Source organism: Xiphophorus hellerii, chromosome 18, assembly GCF_003331165.1.
Source record: "Xiphophorus hellerii strain 12219 chromosome 18, Xiphophorus_hellerii-4.1, whole genome shotgun sequence".
Lineage (NCBI taxonomy): Eukaryota > Metazoa > Chordata > Actinopteri > Cyprinodontiformes > Poeciliidae > Xiphophorus > Xiphophorus hellerii.
In genome coordinates this window covers 34,479,909-34,499,552 of record NC_045689.1, presented here as the reverse complement: position 1 = coordinate 34,499,552, position 19,644 = coordinate 34,479,909, and the positions used below count along the sequence as shown (strand labels likewise).

Genomic DNA, 19,644 nt, shown 5'->3' with positions numbered 1-19,644 from the left:
TGTGTGGAATCTTAACAGATCTGGTCCATTCAGGAATGCTCATGTTTAAATCAGGAATATTCAACATGCTGGATCATCTTATCCCAATATTGCAGCGTGTATGGTGTTCCCTGAAGACAAACAACGCAACTTGTTGAATGTGACGTTTAGCCAATCAGAAACAAAAATGATGGAAACACAACAGGAGAATCGAAAATTCAACAAAGACTAAATATCTGCCATGTCTACTTGAAATCCTGTGGACGTTGAATACATCTTTATATTGTTTTTTTTTCTCTGTTAAATATAATCCACAAGCTATCGCTGTAGCTTCTTCCCAATCGGCCACATTTGTTTACACTGAACTCACGTTTGGTCCTGTGAGGTTTTGCAAGATTTCCCAACTGATAGCTGAATGTGGGGGAGTGAAATCTGTAGAACCAGATAAACTTATTATCCTTATCCTTAAATGTTGCTATGTGAACCAGACATAATCAGAGCACAGAGAATTTGTTCCAGTAGAACACACTGATTACACTGTTTGACAGTATTAGTGATGGATCCTTTCAGGCTGGTAAATTTATTCCAAAAACATGACAATACATAACAACTTTATAATCAACATAATATTAATATTATAAAGTCCTGACTGATGTGGAGTATTTCTTGACACTTTGAAAGCACACTTTTCATATTAAACAATATGTTCAGTTCAGAGATGACAAAGATGACCACAGCCATCCCAATCAGTCAGATTTCTGGGTTAGCAAAAACCACCATACAGGTTGTGGTTATTATAACAAGATTACTAATCCTTATCACCATTATACTTTACCCTGACAATAATATACAATTTGATGTTGTCTGTCTCTGCTGTAAACTTATATATAAGTTTACAGCAGAGACAGTTTATATACAGTTTACAGCATATAAACTGTATAATATACAGTTTATATTATAAATAGTATTCTATTTATAATATGGCTGCACAACATCACAGTTAATATTGCAACTGTGATGTTGCGATATTAACATCACAGTAATATCGCAATATTACTGTGATGTTGTGCAGCCATATTATAAATAGACTTTTAACCTGTTAGTGATTATCTGTAGCTGGAGTGATAATCAAATTAAATGCATTTATCTAACTTTGCTAAAGTTTTGGTAATATAACTAATACACAATATTATAGAGGAGGTCAGAAAAGCGTTCCAATTCACTTGACTTTTGCCAAGAAATTTTAGACAGATTAGGTTATTGGTGGAGCAGGAGTAGCTTGTTTCCAGAAGCTGACTACTGGTTTCTACCTAAAGTTCAGCAAAAGCCACAACGTAACAACAAAAGTCACCTTGAAATTTATGCTAAAATAAAAGTTAGAAAAAACTTGCTACAATAACTTTTGTTGTGGTCTATGCATTTTGTTGACCCTTCTGGGCCACCGTAGGTTTCTGTTTTCACTAACAAGAAGCTGAAGACTAAAAGAGACATGAATACGATAATGTGAAAGCCTGTGTTTGCTCAGTTTCAGTATAACAGCTGGTCCTGACATTGTTCTCATGTTTGAAATCCCTTTTTTTTAAAAACACAGCAGCTGGTGCCTCATCGGAAAACATGGAATACTGTTTCACATATGGAATATGCCCATTTCATCTGCCCGATGCTACGACTTTTTGTTGGTCCCATGGTACTGGGACATTTTCATCTAAATGCATCCATTTAAAGTTTACAAAACACCTACAATAGTTTTTCTTATTATGGATCAGATTTAGAGTTAAATGATATTGGAAATAGGTTTAGAAAAAGAATTAATTTGAAAAAATACAGAAATATTCAATGGATGACTTCAATAGCATTTTATCTGACATCTTGTGGACAATTAACTGACTTGACCTCTTTTTGTGAATCTTACATTTATAGTGTTTGCCTGAATTTGAGTTATTCTTATTGTTAGAGCTGTATGATACTTGTAAGTATCGTGATGACAATATCTGTTGCTAATATGTCTATTTTCTTCTTTCCATTACTTTGTCATCTTTAGGCTTTTGAGCAACATTATTAAGGTCAAGTATGATCCTCTGCTGCCATGAAACTATTCACCCAACTAAATATTACATTAGCACGGAAGTTGCAAATTCACAACACTTGGAATATATTAGCTAATAATTACTGCACTCTTAACAGTCCTTTGCTATGTGAATATTACACCCACCAATATTATTACAACTTTTTGGCGATATATTGTGCAGCCCTAATAAGATTTCATGAACACACAATTGTCTGTAAAACAACTATAAGCATCACAGCATAAACTGATTCAATTGAATGTGCACTCAGTCTTGGATCTCTAGTTTAGTCCAATCAAGTCCTATCACCTGGTTTAAAGTGTAAACCAATGAACCTGAAGTTTTACATGTATACCTGATCAGATGTTGGATATTAAAGCAAAATATTCAGATGAAATGGTTAAGTTCTGAACACATCTGAATCTGAGACTGGTCTGAAAATCTGCTTCTACAGTGCAATAAACACATTGGTTTTTTTATGTGAAGACCGAGAATGGGAATTAAGAGTCCGCCTGAGCAGCCAGACAATTTTCCACACTTACAATCTCAGGCACAGACCTTCTACCATAAAACATTTGAGCAGTCAATGGCCCATATGAGTCCTGTCAACCTGTGAGGGTTTGAGTTGATTAAGAATTGGAAAAGTTGGGGGGGAGGAGGAGAATAAAATGTCTGACTTCTTAAAGAAGTATTCTGACTATTATGTTTTAAAGATATTTTGTTTCTATATAACAGAAACGGTCAAAGAACAGAATACAAACAGAATTTTTATTTTTAATAAGTCCTCTCTGTGAAGACATAAAAATTAATACCTTGACTTTTGGGAAAAATGAACCACTTCTATTTCTTGAAAGGCAACACAAGTGATGTAGAACCCACTTGCATTCCTAATAAATATGGATTTAGTATATTTAAAATATCCAGCCCTTCGAATTGTTCACACAATTAGTAAATACTAATAATAATGGGAAACCTGCCAGCCTGACTGATTAGAAAAGATCGGAAAATCAGCTGTTCAGATGCTGTGTAGCTCATCAGATCAATCATTTAATTAGCCTAAGATACACTTTGGAGTTTATTTAAATGGTTTTGTTCAGGAAGGTTTTGGGTAGAAGTGCAAAGAAGTGAGAAGCCTTCATTGGCAGGACCTGGTTTAACATTATTTTACATACTTTGGGAACAAACTGTACCAAGAAGTGAAACTGAGTCGCATAGCGACCTACTCGTTTTCCCGCTGCAGACGGAAATTGTGAGGCGATATACAGACCAGTCAATGGAAAACAAAGTGTAATACGTCTTCAATGCAAATCCTTTTCATAAAACCTGAGCTCCACTTTTACGTCCCTCTTCTGGGTTTTTAATCTTGTCATGAATCATTAATTTTTAATAGGAGGCAGTATTAAGAACTGTTGTTTATGTGACCACTTTTAATTGACAGTTATCAGTTTGTTTTTGTCATGGCAGATCAGGGTCAAGCCGAGGTTTGATGTGCAAATGCATTTTTTTTTTAATTGTAAAGTTAACCTTTCTAAACAACTAAATTCCAACTAAAAAACATTAGATTTGTCTGGAACAGCTAAAAACTTATTTAAGCAATCCAAAACTATTGTCCTAAAATAAAAGTCAGGAACTGATGGTTTTAACAAGAGTTATTACAGCACTTGTATGGTAATAAGCATTAAGAATTGATTAAATACTGCAGCCTTTTCCTCTTTAGCAACAATCTATCTGGTGACAGATTATATTATCTGGCCATAAGTTGTTTTTTTCCCCCGCTGTTTTATGTCATCGATCAACTCAGAATGCCACATACCTGTAAGAGGAAAGTAAATTGGAAATTTTAAAAAACTATTAATGAATAAAAATCTGAAAAGTGCGGCATGGTTTATATTCTGTGTGACATCAGGAAAACATGCAACTACAATATTATTACTGAATATTTCAGGGTTTACCCCAGTGTATTATAAGCCTGGCGGCCCGCCATGCTTTCCTGCAGCTCTATGCGAACTGCAGGAATAACTTGTAGTCGAGCTTTCAGAGGTGCGTGTTGAGCGAGTGGTGAGAATGATTTATATTTGTGAACAAAACATTATGTGTAGTGTTTACAACTCAAAACGCTTCCCAGCATGTGGCTCTGTCTTCCCTGCAGTTTACGTCTGTGTTCCCGGTTGGCCGGAGCGGTAGTGGTTAATGAACCAGCACTATCATGCAGGTTCAGCTCTCGCTCTCCTCGTAATCACGCTTCACGCTGGTTTTACATTATTTTATTATTTTGTAGTATTATTTTTTCAGTTACACAATGCAACAAACCATATGAAATGCTTTGTCTACTTGGGCAGCCAGAATTAATGCGCACGGCCGCACAAAAATCTGAAAATCTCGTCCCACAAACTTGAGCAACCAAGTGTCCGTGACGCTTATTAAAAACTCAACAGACAAAATGGAAGAGCTACTCAAGCCACATTAGCAGCATTAAATTAAATCTCCCTTTTGTTGCACAGCTTTGCAGACAGTGAAGCAGATTTAACTCATCATGCAGAGCCGGTTCAACATTGTCTGAGACCTGGAGCAGAATTTCACTTAGGGGCCCCTCTTCCTGCTAAAAACATCAGCATCTCTAACAGCTCCTGTGTTACAGTTAGTGAAATCTGGGAGTAGGGAGAAGTTTAATAGGCCAACCTAAAAAGCAATAAGTTACAATCACAGTTTACTAATTTGTATTTGTGATCAACATGGATTAAACAGAAGTGCAAATAACTGATATTCATTTCAATTATATTTTTTAATTTGTTGTTTTTAAGACTAGTTGTGGGTTTAAATAGCGTTTCACTGGCGATGTTTTCCCATAACATATACTGTAATTACCCAGTAATATTTTTACTTTTCCTGTCTACTTAACATCTTTTCATACAAAAACATGGTGGTCTGCCAGTAGACCGCCTGGGCGCCCCGACCACCGGGCTTAGCAAGTTTTCTAGGGGAAACCCTGTATTGCAATGGAAATCATAATAAAAAATAGGAAGGAAGTAGCTTCCACTTTTTTCTTGCAACAAATTCCTAATAAAATACTAATAAAAACATACAAATGATGGCAGATATGACTGGCAATACATGTAATTGGCAAGCAAAGCTTGAATGCATGGAACTTCATGTCAGAATTCAACTAAATATAATTGGATTATGATTATCAGTCATAACAGCAATACTTACTTTGGACATAGATATTGGCTCAATTTTTCATATTGGTGCATCTATACTCATTAATGTTCTCTAACAAAGCTTCACAGATCAGATGGATTTAAACTGAGGTTAAAAAGAAACAAATAAGGAGTCTGTTTACTAACCAGGTGACTTCCAAAGGAAAGTGGTTGCACTGGATTTTAATGGTAATATCAAAGCTAAGCTATTGGACTAAGTAGAAATCCATGCCACATGTTGCAGATTTTAATTACAAAAAAATAATACAACCAAACTGCAAATGTACGTTAATTTTTCTCCACTGGATATTATGTTGATCTACCACATACAATCCCGAACAAAGTACACAGAATTTTGTGTAATATAACAAAATGGGAAAAAAAAGAAACATCTGATACATGAAGTTTATTTCCTCTCTGAGTCACCCTACCTTTTAATTTCTATGGGTTTTTGGACATTAATTTACTGATTTCTTTTTCCATATACATTTATCGCTTTTAATCATCCACAGAAATTTTTAAATGTTGGTGTCAATCAAAGATGGATGCATAGTTGGTCCTTAATATTTTTATGTTTGGTTGTCAAAATCTTTAACAGCAGTTTAGCATTAAATTCTGAATCTTCCGGGAATGATCCAGACTGTGGGTCTTACCAGTTGCAGAAGAATGGTTTGTGTTTCTTATAAGTAACACTGCATCATGTATGGGACACTTGGAAATAAATTTAATGATCGATGATGATAATACTCACTCTGCAATAAAATTTTTTTTACAGTCACATCATCACTGCAATACCAGAAAAAAATTTTCATTATATGCTATTCAGTATTTCAACCATCCCTACTGTTTGTGGCATAAATTTCAGATGTCAATAATATTCTGCCTCCAATAAGTTATGAAAAGGTTTAACATCTTAAAATGGAAACCTGATTTGGAATGAGTCATTAAACCTCCACATGTTAAAGCAAAAACTTCAAATCACTTATCATCTCAGAAACATAACCAAATGAGGACAACGATCCAATGAACTTCAGACATCAGCATTTAAACTGGAGTTATTTTCTGAACCAGGGGAGATCTGAGTAAATGAGAGAGGCCAACGCCCCCAAACTCCTCACCTGCTCTGGAAGTAGTTTGCTAGCTCGGATGCCTCATGGTTCAGACTCCTCAGGTGTACAATTAAATTGCCAGAGTTGGTGAACATGGCGCCGCATGTTTTGCACTCATAAATCCGCGGCTTGCGGATTATGTGTCGGGAGACCCTCATGTGGTGCTTATATTCACCGAAGGACGTGAATGTGGCGCTACAAATCTGGCACCGGAAACAGCGTTTACCTTCGTGCTTCAGCCGATGCATCTTTAGGGAGTAGGCCCGTGTGAACTTTTTCCCACAGCGATCACACTGGAAAGGTTTAATGCCTGCAGGAACGGGACAAAACAAGGAAAACATAATTCAGTTTAGAATTCTTCCCTTGTTCCTCCTAAAAGGCTCTTCAGTCAACAATTTTTCCGTTTTGTCTTTTCAAACTTAAAGCTTTTTTTTTTAAGATCTTGGTGCAATTGTATTTTTATTATCAAACAAAATAAAAATAAAATAAAAACATCAGGGATGGAAATACTGATATCTTATACACAGTATATATATACTGTATATAGTATATATACAGTATATACAGTACAGACCAAAAGTTTGGACACAACTGTGTGTCCAAACTTTTGGTCTGTACTCAATATAGACCAAAAGTTTGGACACACTTTCTCATTGAATTCAATGAGAAAGAAATTACTTTCGGCCAACATTGACGTTGGTATATACAGTATATCATTATATCATGCACCCCTAGAAAAACTATACAATAGAAACACTAAGAATTTTTTTAGAAAATAACTAAATTATAGTGTCAAAATTTTCAGTGTACTGAAGCTTCAAGACAATTTACAGTACAGTAAATAAATTTCTTGCCGATTGTTGGATTTAGTGTAAAAGGGAGCCACAACAAATGTCGGAATATGGTGATCAGGAGCATAAGACAGGAGTTTTCTTATTCCATCTCCAAAACCCCAAAGGAGCACAAAAGAATATCAACGCTGTATACTAGATGTCAGTGAAAGGGATTTACTGCACAAAATACGACCAAGGACAACTATATAGGCCTTTTACGTTTCATCGGTGGAAAGGAACCAACAATTGACTTTCCAGACCCAATACCAGCAACTGCAACATCTGTGCAGGTATGTTTACACGGTTTTTCTCAGCGGCATAAAAACGTCAACATACAATACATGGCATTGCGGATTCAGTGGGGTTCTTCCTCATGTTTGATTTGTGATGACAGGGGCAAATCAGAGAAACTTTGAAGTGATCTGGCACAGCCTGATTACCAGCGGTTTAATTTTAGAGACACTATTCCATTTGCTGGTGTAGTATGGACTACTGCATGAGCAATTTTATTTTTGCTCAGTGTGTCTAAACAGCTGATGTTTTGTGATCTTCTGCTTTAGGCTATTAATAGGCAATATGTACAATGTAATGCCCATCGTTCGTTAATTGCTAACCACAGACATGAAGACTTCACATCCAGCAGTTTTATATATGACAATGAGCGGACATAGGAACAGTGCTAGCGGAGTTGCTCACCATGGTGCAATTTTTCTGAATTTGAAAAAAAGAATTATAAGCATTGATAAATTCATATTTTCACTCACTTGTTCTAAACTTTCATTAATATCCTCAAAGCCAAAGCAGCACAAAGAAAACATTTTGCTGCACAAACGAAGTGGAGTTGATTGACTCCAATTTTGTTTGATTGGCAGAAGGTTGGGGGGGACCTGTGGAAACATTTATTAATATCTTTAAAATGATAGTGGCATAAACAAAAATTTTTGCTGCACAAACCAGCTCAAACCTAGCAAAACGTTTGACACCATTTTTGTCTGATTTCAAGAAAGTAGGGGTCAGCTTCACTCAGGTGCTTTGACGTCCATCAAGGCGGAGTGGGAAGCTTTCTGAAGAGCCTGACTTCACGTGCAAAACATCAATACTGCAATACTTTTGTTTGACTCGGTCCCACCTACCGGAGTGTATGAGCATATGCTGTTTCAGGTTTTGAATGCGTGTGAATCTGACTCCACAAGTTGGGCATTGAAAAGGCCGGTCTGGGCCATTGGTGCCAGGTCGAGCCGATGGGCTTATATAGAGGTGGTATGGATACTGAATACCTTCCAGCCTAAAACAGAAACAAAGAACACCAGAGACAATCTTGATTTGGTGGATACATGGAACATTCCGTATATGCACTTTTATGTTTACTTTTTGGCTTTAAATCCTATATGTGATATAATATATTCAGGGTTTCCAATAGTGTATCATAAGCCTGGAGGATCACCAGGCTTTACTTGCCCGCCACATTAAGAGTTTTTTTTTTTTTTTTTTTAAATAGGTTTGTTATACACCAGTAACAACGACAATAATGACGGATAAAGACTATTAGCTAGCTTTATAGTTGACAAATTGAACTGGGCACGAGGGTGTGCGCACCAATTGCGCCGTCCCTGAACCTGCTCGCTGGCCTCACAATATTGTAATTTCCAAATTATGATGCCTGCTCATGTACCGCCAAATTTTTGCAACTCAGTGGGCTGCTGGTGGATTGGCCTACCCCCGTGCTTAGTATATTTCCTGGGGAAACCATGAAATATTTAATTTGAAAGTTCATGATTTTTGGAAAATTTGTAACTATTGTGAAACTGATTGAATTCCTGCCACATCCAGCATCTGTTTTTAGGCATAATCAATCAATTTCCAATAAGACTGATGTATGGAGCTTAATGTTAGTCTTTTTTACAAATCATTCTGCTAGAACAGTCAACAGTGTCCAAACTAAAAATTGGAAGGTAGTTTTGCTTATGCAATGCGGAACGCCATCTCCTCGGATGTGACATCAAACCCAACTTCAACTTCTGAGATCAACGGAACAAAGCATTATTCCGCCAATTACTTGACTAACAAAATATACCAACATATCATTTTATGCAGTTAAAAAAGTAACCAGAGGGTAAAGCAAGAAGCTAAAAGATATTCGACAACCTTCACCACCAATTAAAACCTTAACGTGGATGTATGTGAGGTGCGTGGAAATATGTAATCCTTTCAAAAAAGTGGAGTCCGCACTTCTAACTCTTCCTGAGTTCCGACAAGTTCACACCTTTCCAAAATCCCTTGACTAAGTGGTAGGTGAGGATGACAATATGAGTCAGTCGTTTTATGTCTGACATTTGCAGATGATCCTCTTGAATGGAAGTCAGTTCTCATAAAATAAATTACGTCTCTTACGGATTTGACAAAAAAAAACAAAACCCCACTAGTTAGATTGGGTGCATCACCTCAGGTCCAGATGAATTACCTAAACAGAGGTGGTCCAGACATGCCGTGATGAGCTTCATGTCTATTAGTTGTTTCTGACTTATGACACGTTCATGGCAAGTTCTGACAAAGGTACCTCTCATCATCTTCTGCGTGTCCTCCAGCGTTAGAGGTGCTCTGCATGGAAGGCAGGCTTTCTGACACACCTTCATCCATTGATCCTGGGAGGAGGAAGAGGAGAGAGAGTGATTCATGGAGGCTAAACTATATGATGAAACTATATGAAAATGTCTTACACTCAGAAATACTTAACCCCCCCGGGATACAGCATGTACTATAATAGTGACAGACACAGTCACTGCAACACCTACATCATCAACATGAATGTTTATTCTCGGTTTTAAATGCTGCACCTAAACTATTCTTCCCCCAGAAATGGATTGATAAAAACCTACAGCTTCAATAAAGGTCATAGCTCTAATAAAGGTCATCCCATCCACAGGGTCAAAATTACACAAAAAGGCTCAAATAGATGCATGTTTAGGATCTTGGTCATGTAGGAACTTCTGTTTCCAAGGGTTAGGGTTAGGGTTCTCATTATTACATTGTGCTTGACAGTTCAAATATGAACTGACTATTTTTAAAATGTAAAGCATAACGTTGATACCTACCAATGCTATAGCTGCTTATCCGCCATAGTGGAGCCTTGTTTACTATCCTGCACATGCACGCTAGTCTTCTCTGGGAGGGAGGGGCTGTGGAGGGAGGGCTGCGTGACGCAGCAGAGAGCAAGAGGGTGGGGCTTGTTCAAATTTTCAGGCCAAGTCCACGGTTTTGAAAAAGTTACATACAGCAGCTTTAAGAGCCAAATTGAGCTCATTGTGACTGTAAAGAGCCATACAGCAATTTTATACCACATTGCTTGCTGAAACAGTTATTTTGTTAGTCCCTAATGCTTTAGTGGGACACCTGACGGTGTTTAATTTTTACAAGTGTCTTTATGTTTGGTTTGTACTCTGCAATAGATACTTGAACCAACTTCTTCACGTGTGTCAGTGAAAACAAGACAATGATTAGTCTTGTTTAGTGTAGTAAAAAGTCATCCACAGACATACGTAAAACTTTTGAGCCCCCTCTGTCAAACTGGAGGATGTGGAAGTGTCTCACGCAGAACATTTTTGAAGCATGTACTAGGACAACTTACTCACATGGTTCAATATGTACCTATTTGAGGTAGTGACCTCTAATATTCACATATTTTACACTAACACCCCAAGATTATCACTGACCCTCATTAAAAATGTCCTGGATTTACACCTGCTCAACATGGTTAAGGAGGCATTTAATACAAACATTAATATTCAAGCATTAATACCGTTAAATATTTTGAAAATGACGCACTAAATTAAACCTCACTCAGAGGTTAAACGTATCTGACGCACCACAGTCACAGATAAGTCTCGTTTCTTTCAGAACTTTCTCACTTTTGTGTCGTTTTTTTCTGTCGTTGAAAAATTGCTCCATATCTCAAATACATAAACCTGCCAGTCTGCGCGTCACCGCGATACACACATCATTGATTGTGTTCATGTGATCAGAACCAGTTTGCTTTTCCCCTTTGCTGCTTATTATTTGCCAAGCAGCTTTTTCCCACTTCAGTCCCACCTCTGAGCCACAATCCTCTAAGCTTGGATGCGGCACAAAGTGCACCAACGTGAAATACAGAGACCTGTTGAGGAAAGCTGCTACCATGTAAGCAGATTTTATTCCTAAATGATTCAGCTTCCATCTGTCTCCTTTATCAAGTCTTTCCTCCTAGACCAAAAACTACTGCAGACTTGTAGCGCTAACTTAATAGAATTTAAGCAGTTAAGTTACATGCATTAAGTTACATGCTGTGCGCATGTGCTGCATGTTACACAGCTTTTGTCAGTGCTTTCTTCAATGAGAGTGGGAAATTTCAGTATCAAACAGCCACATGTGCAACTTGCCCCCCCCCCCCCGGGGTTATGATATCATCTGGAGATGAGGACTGAGTACTATTGTTTTTATCTTCAATGTGTTGTTAACTCTGTTGTCCTGGAAAGTTTGGTGACACACTACTTTAAATCATATTTGGGATTGTCTGTATTTTATGTATGCAGACTGGGTGTATGTATGCTCCATGTTGATTTGGGATGGGTGGTTTTTATTTGCTTGCTTTTGTAATTTTGTTTACATAAGGTTCTGAAAATCAATAAAATAAAATGGGAAAAAAAAAGAAATTTGGAGTCCAACAAACAACAGAGGCATCACAACAGGCCTCCTCTATTGACCCTTTATCAACATTTTTACCAGTGTTGCTGAGAGTAGTAGCTCAGCAAATGAGCACTAGGTGTTTGCTAATTGCTGCTGGCTAATCTGAAAGAGCAGAGTGGGGGAGTAACAGGGGAGGGGTGCTCTGTGAGGCAGAAGCTAGGAAGCTTGAAAACTGCAACTTAGAGGAGAAGCTGCGTTTCAAGGTGGAGCTAGGTTAACCCAGGAGTTTTACATAGCTGAATGTGTAAAACACCTTAGCAACCGCTAAGGAGACTAAAAGATTTCTCAAACATGCATCAAAGAATCAAAGCAACACTCCAAGTATGTTTTTGATGATGGAATAACATTACATGATGTAAAGCTCAAAAAAGTTAACTACATAATACTGCCCTTTTAGAGGAGTTTCTAGGTACTAGAAGCCCACCTATAGAAGAGGACTGTGGACTGATAAGAAGCTCTTCCTGGACCTGCTCGCTCCCCGGCACCGTCTGCTGGTCGCTCATAGAGCTCTGAGAGGCGCTGACGGGTTGGGACGATGCCTCCTGAACCTCCTCGTCACTGAGTCGCTCTACCTTCACCCTCACGTCCTCCTCCTCTGTAGCCACCGGCGATGACACCACTTTGGAGCTCTCGCATGTCAGGAAGTCACTGAGCCGGCGGGCAACCACGCCCTCCGAGGTCCCGGGGACACCTGCCTCCAAACAGCGGGGGCTCTCCGGCAGCTTAGATTTGTCCGAGTGAAACCTTCGGTCGATGCCGAAGGGGAAAGTCCAGGGAAAGGCCAGGGAAGACTCCACCGCCTGGGCCGGGCCATCCGAAAACGAAGGTGACGGGTTGGGGATTTGAGGGGAGGTGGTGACCATCTGTGTAGTGCATTTGAGTGGGCTTTCCGGCGATGTCATTGTGACAAAATTTTTCCGTTTTCGTCGGGATTCCCGGCAGATGGGAACATTCCTCTCCATCAGGCTGCAGTCGGACGACACGGGGGACACACTGCCATCCAGCGGCGTCAGGGCACAGTGTGACGAAGCGCTCTCAGGTGCCGCTTCGTGCGCCTTATCCACAGCCATGTTGCTGCTGCTGCTGTTGTTCGTTGGGCTCCACAGGATGCTGGACTTCATGAACTCGGAACATGTGCTAGCCACGGCAAACATCTGCATGTAGCTGGCTGCTGCCAGAACGTCGATGATGTTCTCTGTGCTAATGGAAAGAGTGGAGGTGTAGGCATATTCCAGAAGCGGAGCGAAGCCACTAATCGTCACGTGATGGAGGTCCAACACAAACTTTTCCTCGTCTTCTGGCCGGCCAACAAGCTTGGAGCGGAAGAATTCACTGCAGCATGCCAAGACCACCTTGTGTGCTAGGAAGAGCTTGTCCTGGACCCGGATGGTGACATCACAGAGGTGACCCTCATTGCGCAAGGCATTCAGCTTGTCAAGCATCTCCTGGCTGTGGGAGGTTGAGCTGTGGGTGAAGGTTTTCACCCCCATGGTGGAGTCCTCCTTACTGTATAAAGGAAATGTGTCCTGCAACCAAACAGCAAAAACATATCACTTTAAAATGCAAAATGCAAGGAGTCTCGGATCCATCTTTATTTAAAACATATGCTGAATTCAAATGTATTTATAGAAAGGTTTCACCAACTCAAATTTCACACTTTTTAACCCTCAAACCTGCGCCGGAACGCCGCAGTACCGTATTTGCCATGTATTCTCCGGGACTGAGATTTAAGGGATTAAACTCTGCCGGTGTCCATTACGACACTTTTATTGGGCAGCCTAGAGCCCACCCTCTTGATTGACACCTCATTAGACCAATAATGTTATGAAATGGCTTTTTCCGAGCCAATACTATCCAGAGAGCAACTTGAGCTCGTTTTGACATGCCTGTATTCTTTCTGGAATATTTCTGACTGGTCAACTCGGAGACTAAATCTAAAGCCACAGATTTGTAGCCAACACGTGTCCTGTCAGTGCTTCTCAATTCCGGTCCTCAGGCCCCCCTGCCCTGCATGTTTTAGGTGTTTCCCTGCTGCCACACACCTGGATTGAATCTATGAGTGATTAACAGGCTTCTGCAGTACTTGATGGCTGCAGAACAGGTAATGCAATCATTTGGATCAACTGTTCTGAAATAGGGGTACAGCTAAAACATGCAGAGCAGGGGGGCATGAGGACTGGAATTGAGAAGCACTGTGTCATAAGGATATAAGGCCTTTTGGGGTTTGCTTTGACATGAATCCACCAGCTGCATGCGTAACCACGCGCAATGTGTGTGTCGTTGCTGCGTCAAAGCCAGGCTCTGTGCGCCCTCATGCATAACGGTGTATACAGGACAATTTTTCACCGTCGGAGAGCCATGGAGAGACACGTTGTCAGAACGTGTCAAAACTGGATGTGTTTCTTCAGCAGAACTTCACAACTCACAGGAGTGGCTTATTATGGCCGTAAGAGTGCTGACAAGTTTTGGATTTGAGAATACCGGAAACTTTAGTCGTCCACTGCTACAGTCAGAGTGAAGTGGGTAGAGCGTACCGAAGAGCGAGAATGGGGGGCCGAGGGAACGGTGGCACAGGAATGGGGGGTTGAGGGTGGGGCTAGCGTATCATTAGAGACGGGAAGGGGGGGTGGAACTGGGGGGTTGTTAGTGTACCATAAGAAGGGCGGGGGGGCGAACAAGGAGGGGGATCAAAGGAGAGATGGGGTGGAGAAGAGGGCAGGGGGGGCCTAGAGTACCGTTGAGTGCTGGGGGGCGGACAGACGGACAGATAGAGTATTGCAAGAAGGGGAAGCAGGTCTGACTGTACGCCTTGCAGCGGGAGGAAAGCAGGTGGCTCAGACGGTGCAGGTGAGCTAACAATGATTTTTGTATTATACTTCTATAAAACATGTAATACATTGCCAATGTACATGCACTAATGTTAGTCAGGGTGTTGCAAATAACTTAATAGTGTGAGAACTGCGTGTTGACGCCACATATTCATAATATATTCCAATGTGTTTTCAGATGTTGGTGAACTGCCGCCGCAGACCATCAGTGTGGTTCTTCCTGCAGCCTCTGAGTTGTAAGATGTCTCATCAGTGTCCGTCTTCCTGACTGCCAGTCGGTGTTTACCTTCAGGATGTCCAGAGACCTTCACCTTTCTGGAGCAGGAATCAGATGAGCTCAATGTGCTGATGAAACATTTCTAATTTTTAAAAAATGTGGCTGATGTTCTTACAAAGTTGAAGTGCATTAACAATCTGTTATTTTTAACTTCTCAATATGTTTAGTTATGATTCATCTGATGTTCAAGTTATACTTAGATAAAAGTAGAACCAGTCAGATTATAAGGAATACAGCTTTATTTGTTCTGACTGGTTCTACTTTTCATCAAACCTTCATGTTTTCACATTTTGGTCACCCAGAATCGATCGGGGGCTTAAAAGTTTAAACTCAATCGTATTTATCACTAATTATGGTTACAGGTTTTGGACACATTTTCTCTCTTTCTTACACTGAAGATTCTCCAGGAAGACAGCTAAACAGTGAGTGGATAGAATGATGTTGTACAAAGTAGAAACTAACAAACATGATTTGTATTTTGGGTTCTTGTTAATAGCAACTCTTATAATAATGTCAAAATGTTTGGTGTGCTGAATAATGTATTGACTTTTGGTAATCTACAATGTTAAGTGTCAATGACATATTTACATAATATAATGTTATTTTCACTCTGTCTAAAGCTCCTCACATTTTGGGAGGATTGTATTAGGACCTTAATGCCAAACAAACTACAGTATGTACAATAATGTGTGGAGAGAGTATAAAAAAGAGACTTTGTTCATTGAGAGCACAACAGCATTTATTTTTCTTTTGTTTGCCTCAGCTCTTCATGGAGCTCTGCCATCTCAGTGCTGGTAGTTGCTTCCTCCTGAAGGAGATCCAGTTGTTGTTCTGATGGTTTTCCTCATCGTTCACCATCATGTCAGCCATGTTCCTCTTCTTCTGTTCCCTGGGAAAAGTAATCAGATGTTAGAGCTTATAGTAGACAAATAACACAGAGTTACTATTGTGGAAGTTACATATAGAGAAGGAATTATTTAAAACAGACATGTTACTTTATATATATGCAAAAAAAATTTTAACATCCAGGCATACAGAATTATTAATTCCCAGAATAGTTGTGTAAATTAAAGACAAAACATGATTACTTGTAAGTTTTAGATCTATGCAGACATACAGCCATGGATAAAATACCACTATCATTTCTTCAGGTTTATTGTTTATTTTTATGTCCTCTACAATTAATAGTTCATAACCATTTAATTAGAGAACTGATATCTAGCCATTTTACAATAATAGAATATCATACAACATGTTTTATTATCTTACAATGGGGGAAACTAAGGAGCAACAACAGCACAATGAAAAACAATCGAAGCATGTAGGTTCACGAAAAGATCAAATATAAACAAATGAAGGCAACATGCTGTACAATATTGACAGTTATTTATAACTGAGGAATGTGCAACTGAGTATCTTCAGAAAATGCGCATGTTGTGTTTGAGCAATAAAAACACAGCAGACTTTGTGTTTCAAATGTCTTCCGTGACTGTAAGTAGGCAACCTTAACTATAGTAAAAAGCAGACAGATATATCTACAAACTGCTCACCTGGCTGGAGATCAGCAGCGGCGTTAGCTGCATCTGAGTCGGTGTTCACCGTCGGGCTCCAAAGCGGCTAACGAGGCTTTCCATTCTCTCCACTACGTTGACAAAAACGACTCATTCCTCACTGCTCCATCGAGCTGCTGCTGAATATTGAAATCCGAAGAAAAGAAAAGCCGGCATCTTTTAGTTCACGGCTTGTTTGTATCTTCCATCACTTCTGTGTTGCAGCGAGTTTGAAACGTCGCGCCTTTTCCTTCTCTCTTTGCTGCTCCGTCTGTCCACGCTCAAGACCAATCAGTGAACAGGAGCGAAGCATTTTGGCTACAACTTCACCACGTAGTATTTATTTAAGATGTGTCCAGTCATTTTTTAAAAACATTTTTACATTGTATTAATAGCTGTTTCCTAACTGCTATTAATACAATTAATAGCTGTCTCCCCCCCCCCCTCCCCCCCCCCCGCACACACCTGCTCTCCTGCCTGCATGAAACGCTCCTATATCATGAACATTTCCTCATCTCCTTACCAGCTAATCTGAACTCTTCCTAAATCTGCCCCAGGTCACGTCTTTCTCATCCTCCTCCTCCTCCAATGACAACAACAAAACCCAACCCAACCCAACAAAATTATTGATTAGGGAATTACTAATTCCCTCTCCTTCTCCGCTACTGAATCTGCTCCAGGTCAAAGTTTGTGTGGTAATAAACATAATTTGTTTGACACATTTTCCTGAATGAGCCTTTCGCTTTTTAACTTTTGTTGTAGTTGTTCCAACCAACCCCGTCTCGTATCCGCTCACTTTTCTCAGACTCCGGTTAGCAGAATTGGCTCTATTTATAACCTCGGAGGGAAGGGGCGGGCCAAGGAGGACCGAGGAAGTTCATTGGATAAGCCCAATGTCCGACAATAAAATCAACCACTGGGCTGTCGCGGTCATAAAAAATATATTCCGCATACTTTTTTTTTGTGGTAAATTATGACAGCGCAAGGCCGCCAGATATGGACAGTGTGTGCATCAGTCTGGACTCCAGATGGTCAGTCCTGTCCTGGTCAGAAGCTCAAATTGAATGCAGTTTTTTTTCTGTTCAAATTGTCAACCTGCCAAGGTGGCGGGTGCGTCGCTCCAATTTACACGCCACTTCATACTTTTACCCGCATTTGGCCAGTGGCGAGTGCTAATTTCCATCCCTGGATGATACTCAGAAAGGATTTTTTTTGTGATTGATTTTAGTTGCCTCTTTGCATAAAGTCTATAAGGTCTGCACATGTGCGCCAGTCAAGGGTGTGAATTATAGCCTGTCAAAAAAATACTGGTCAAATGTGGAAAATATTTGTTAATGCCACCCCTGCTCACAAAATTCAAAATATCTTCTCTTTTAAATATGATCGATTACAAGAGAAAAACAACAATACTTAAAATTTTGAGATGCCATCTGGAGAAAACTGGGTGAGAAGCAGAGTCATAGTGAGCCCATTTATACCTTTTTAACAAGTCGTAATCTGTCAGAGATTTTAAAACAAGAAGCTCTCTGTTTATAATGAGATATAAAATTCATCTCGTTAAAACAGGAACGTTTCTCATTAAAACAACAAACTCTCCTTTTAACGAGATTTGCATCTTGTTAAAACAAGAAAGTTTTCTCATTTTAATGAGATGCCGCTCCTGAATTTATTTCCAAGCTCTGGCAGTTAAACGCTTCCATACCAAAGCCCTGAACGGCAAGTGAGAGAAAAATCATGTCATTTTTTAGGGTCTTTTTTTTTTCTCATCCAACACACAGGGAAATGTTTATTTTTCCACTAAAGTTACTTTTACTTTTTTTACAGTAATGCAATTAAAGTTACTTTTTCAAAGTAACTATAACATCACTGTTTTTCCATACACCCAATGAGACCTCATCTGCCCATCACTAGAAACATGCCTATTTCGCATTTTCTATTTTGCAACATTTTAAAAGTTTGCCCAAAGGTTGCATAACAATTGGATGAAAAATTGGCTATTGGTGGCTCTTTCTGACACACATGATAAAACATTCTTTCTAGTTCTTAATATTAATTAACAATGGATCAAAGAAAAGCAGGAGATAAGGAAAATTGTACCTTCTGCGGTAGACGGTTTCCACTAGGGGCATGCTACATTGTCTCGTTTACAGTAATACTGGTGGTGAAAAAATTTATATCACAATATCAAATGAGGACGTCATTTAACTGAGCCTGATCTGTGCAGCATGAGGTGCTATGTGGTAACGTTTCCTACAATTGTTTGCCAACCGCCATTAAAACAAATAAGAAGCTGGTCCACAGTATAAACTGGACTGAATCTCACAGAATTAGCTGATATCAGAAAAGGGAAAGATATACAATAGTTTCTGTACTGTTTTGGCTGCTGCAGCTCACATACCCACCATTACCTGGTTACTTGGAACTCAGCTCTGCCTCTGCTCACCTCTCCTATTCTCACAGAAAGAACAAACTGGTCACCTATGGCAAAAAGACTTCATGAAACATTGATGTCTTCCCAAAATGAAATAAATAACTTGAAGCAATGGATCAAAGAAAAGCAGGAGTCACTGAAATAGTGATGTTACGTGATGTGCCGAGGCTTCGAGGCGTGTGTCGAGTAATGGAGGGGGCGTTTCCGTAAAGCGCGTATCGAGGCTTGCTTCATTTAGGGGAGGAGCCGAAAACGATGACGTCCGAAACCTCGCTGCCTGGCTGTACCACGTGACTGCTTCGGGAAGTGGCTCAGAGTTTGACAGCTTTAGAAACCCCACAGGCTCCATTCAAAATGTGGGTTGTTGTAGGCGAGTTGCGGTCAGTTGAGAGAGTGGATAGAGTTTTGATAGTTTGGATAGCAGAGTTTGGATAGTGGTTATTTAGTTTGAGACAGTTAGTTTGGTGTTTGGAGAGTTTAGGAGAGAGATAGATAGATAGGAGATTTAGGAGCGCGAGGACAGGATAGGAGTAGGATGGAGCCGGCGAGAAAGAGGAGGATTTCCCCTATGTGGGAACATTTTGATTTGATAAGCCCTAACAAGGTAAGGTGAACTGAACATTTGCAGATGCATTATGTTTGCTTATGAGGAACT

At 39.7% G+C, this 19,644-nt stretch overlaps 1 protein-coding gene across 5 annotated transcripts in view; it reads right to left on the bottom strand.

Annotated features, from left to right (window-relative positions):
• The window catches only part of zbtb44 (zinc finger and BTB domain containing 44), a 59,361-nt gene that overhangs the window by 3,592 nt on the left and 36,125 nt on the right, over positions 1–19,644 (bottom strand). For 2 of the 5 annotated variants that reach the window (XM_032590263.1, XM_032590262.1), the window contains 4 exons: positions 12,328–13,429; positions 9,742–9,826; positions 8,318–8,469; positions 6,361–6,661 (listed from right to left, as the gene is read on the bottom strand). In XM_032590263.1, coding sequence (XP_032446154.1) covers positions 6,361–6,661; positions 8,318–8,469; positions 9,742–9,826; positions 12,328–13,393 — 1,604 coding nt within the window. In that variant the 5' untranslated portion in view covers positions 13,394–13,429. Of the gene's footprint in view, positions 1–6,360; positions 6,662–8,317; positions 8,470–9,645; positions 9,827–12,327; positions 13,430–18,966; positions 19,100–19,644 lie in introns of those variants that run through there. The other 3 variants (XM_032590264.1, XM_032590265.1, XM_032590266.1) reach the window with 3 other exon arrangements.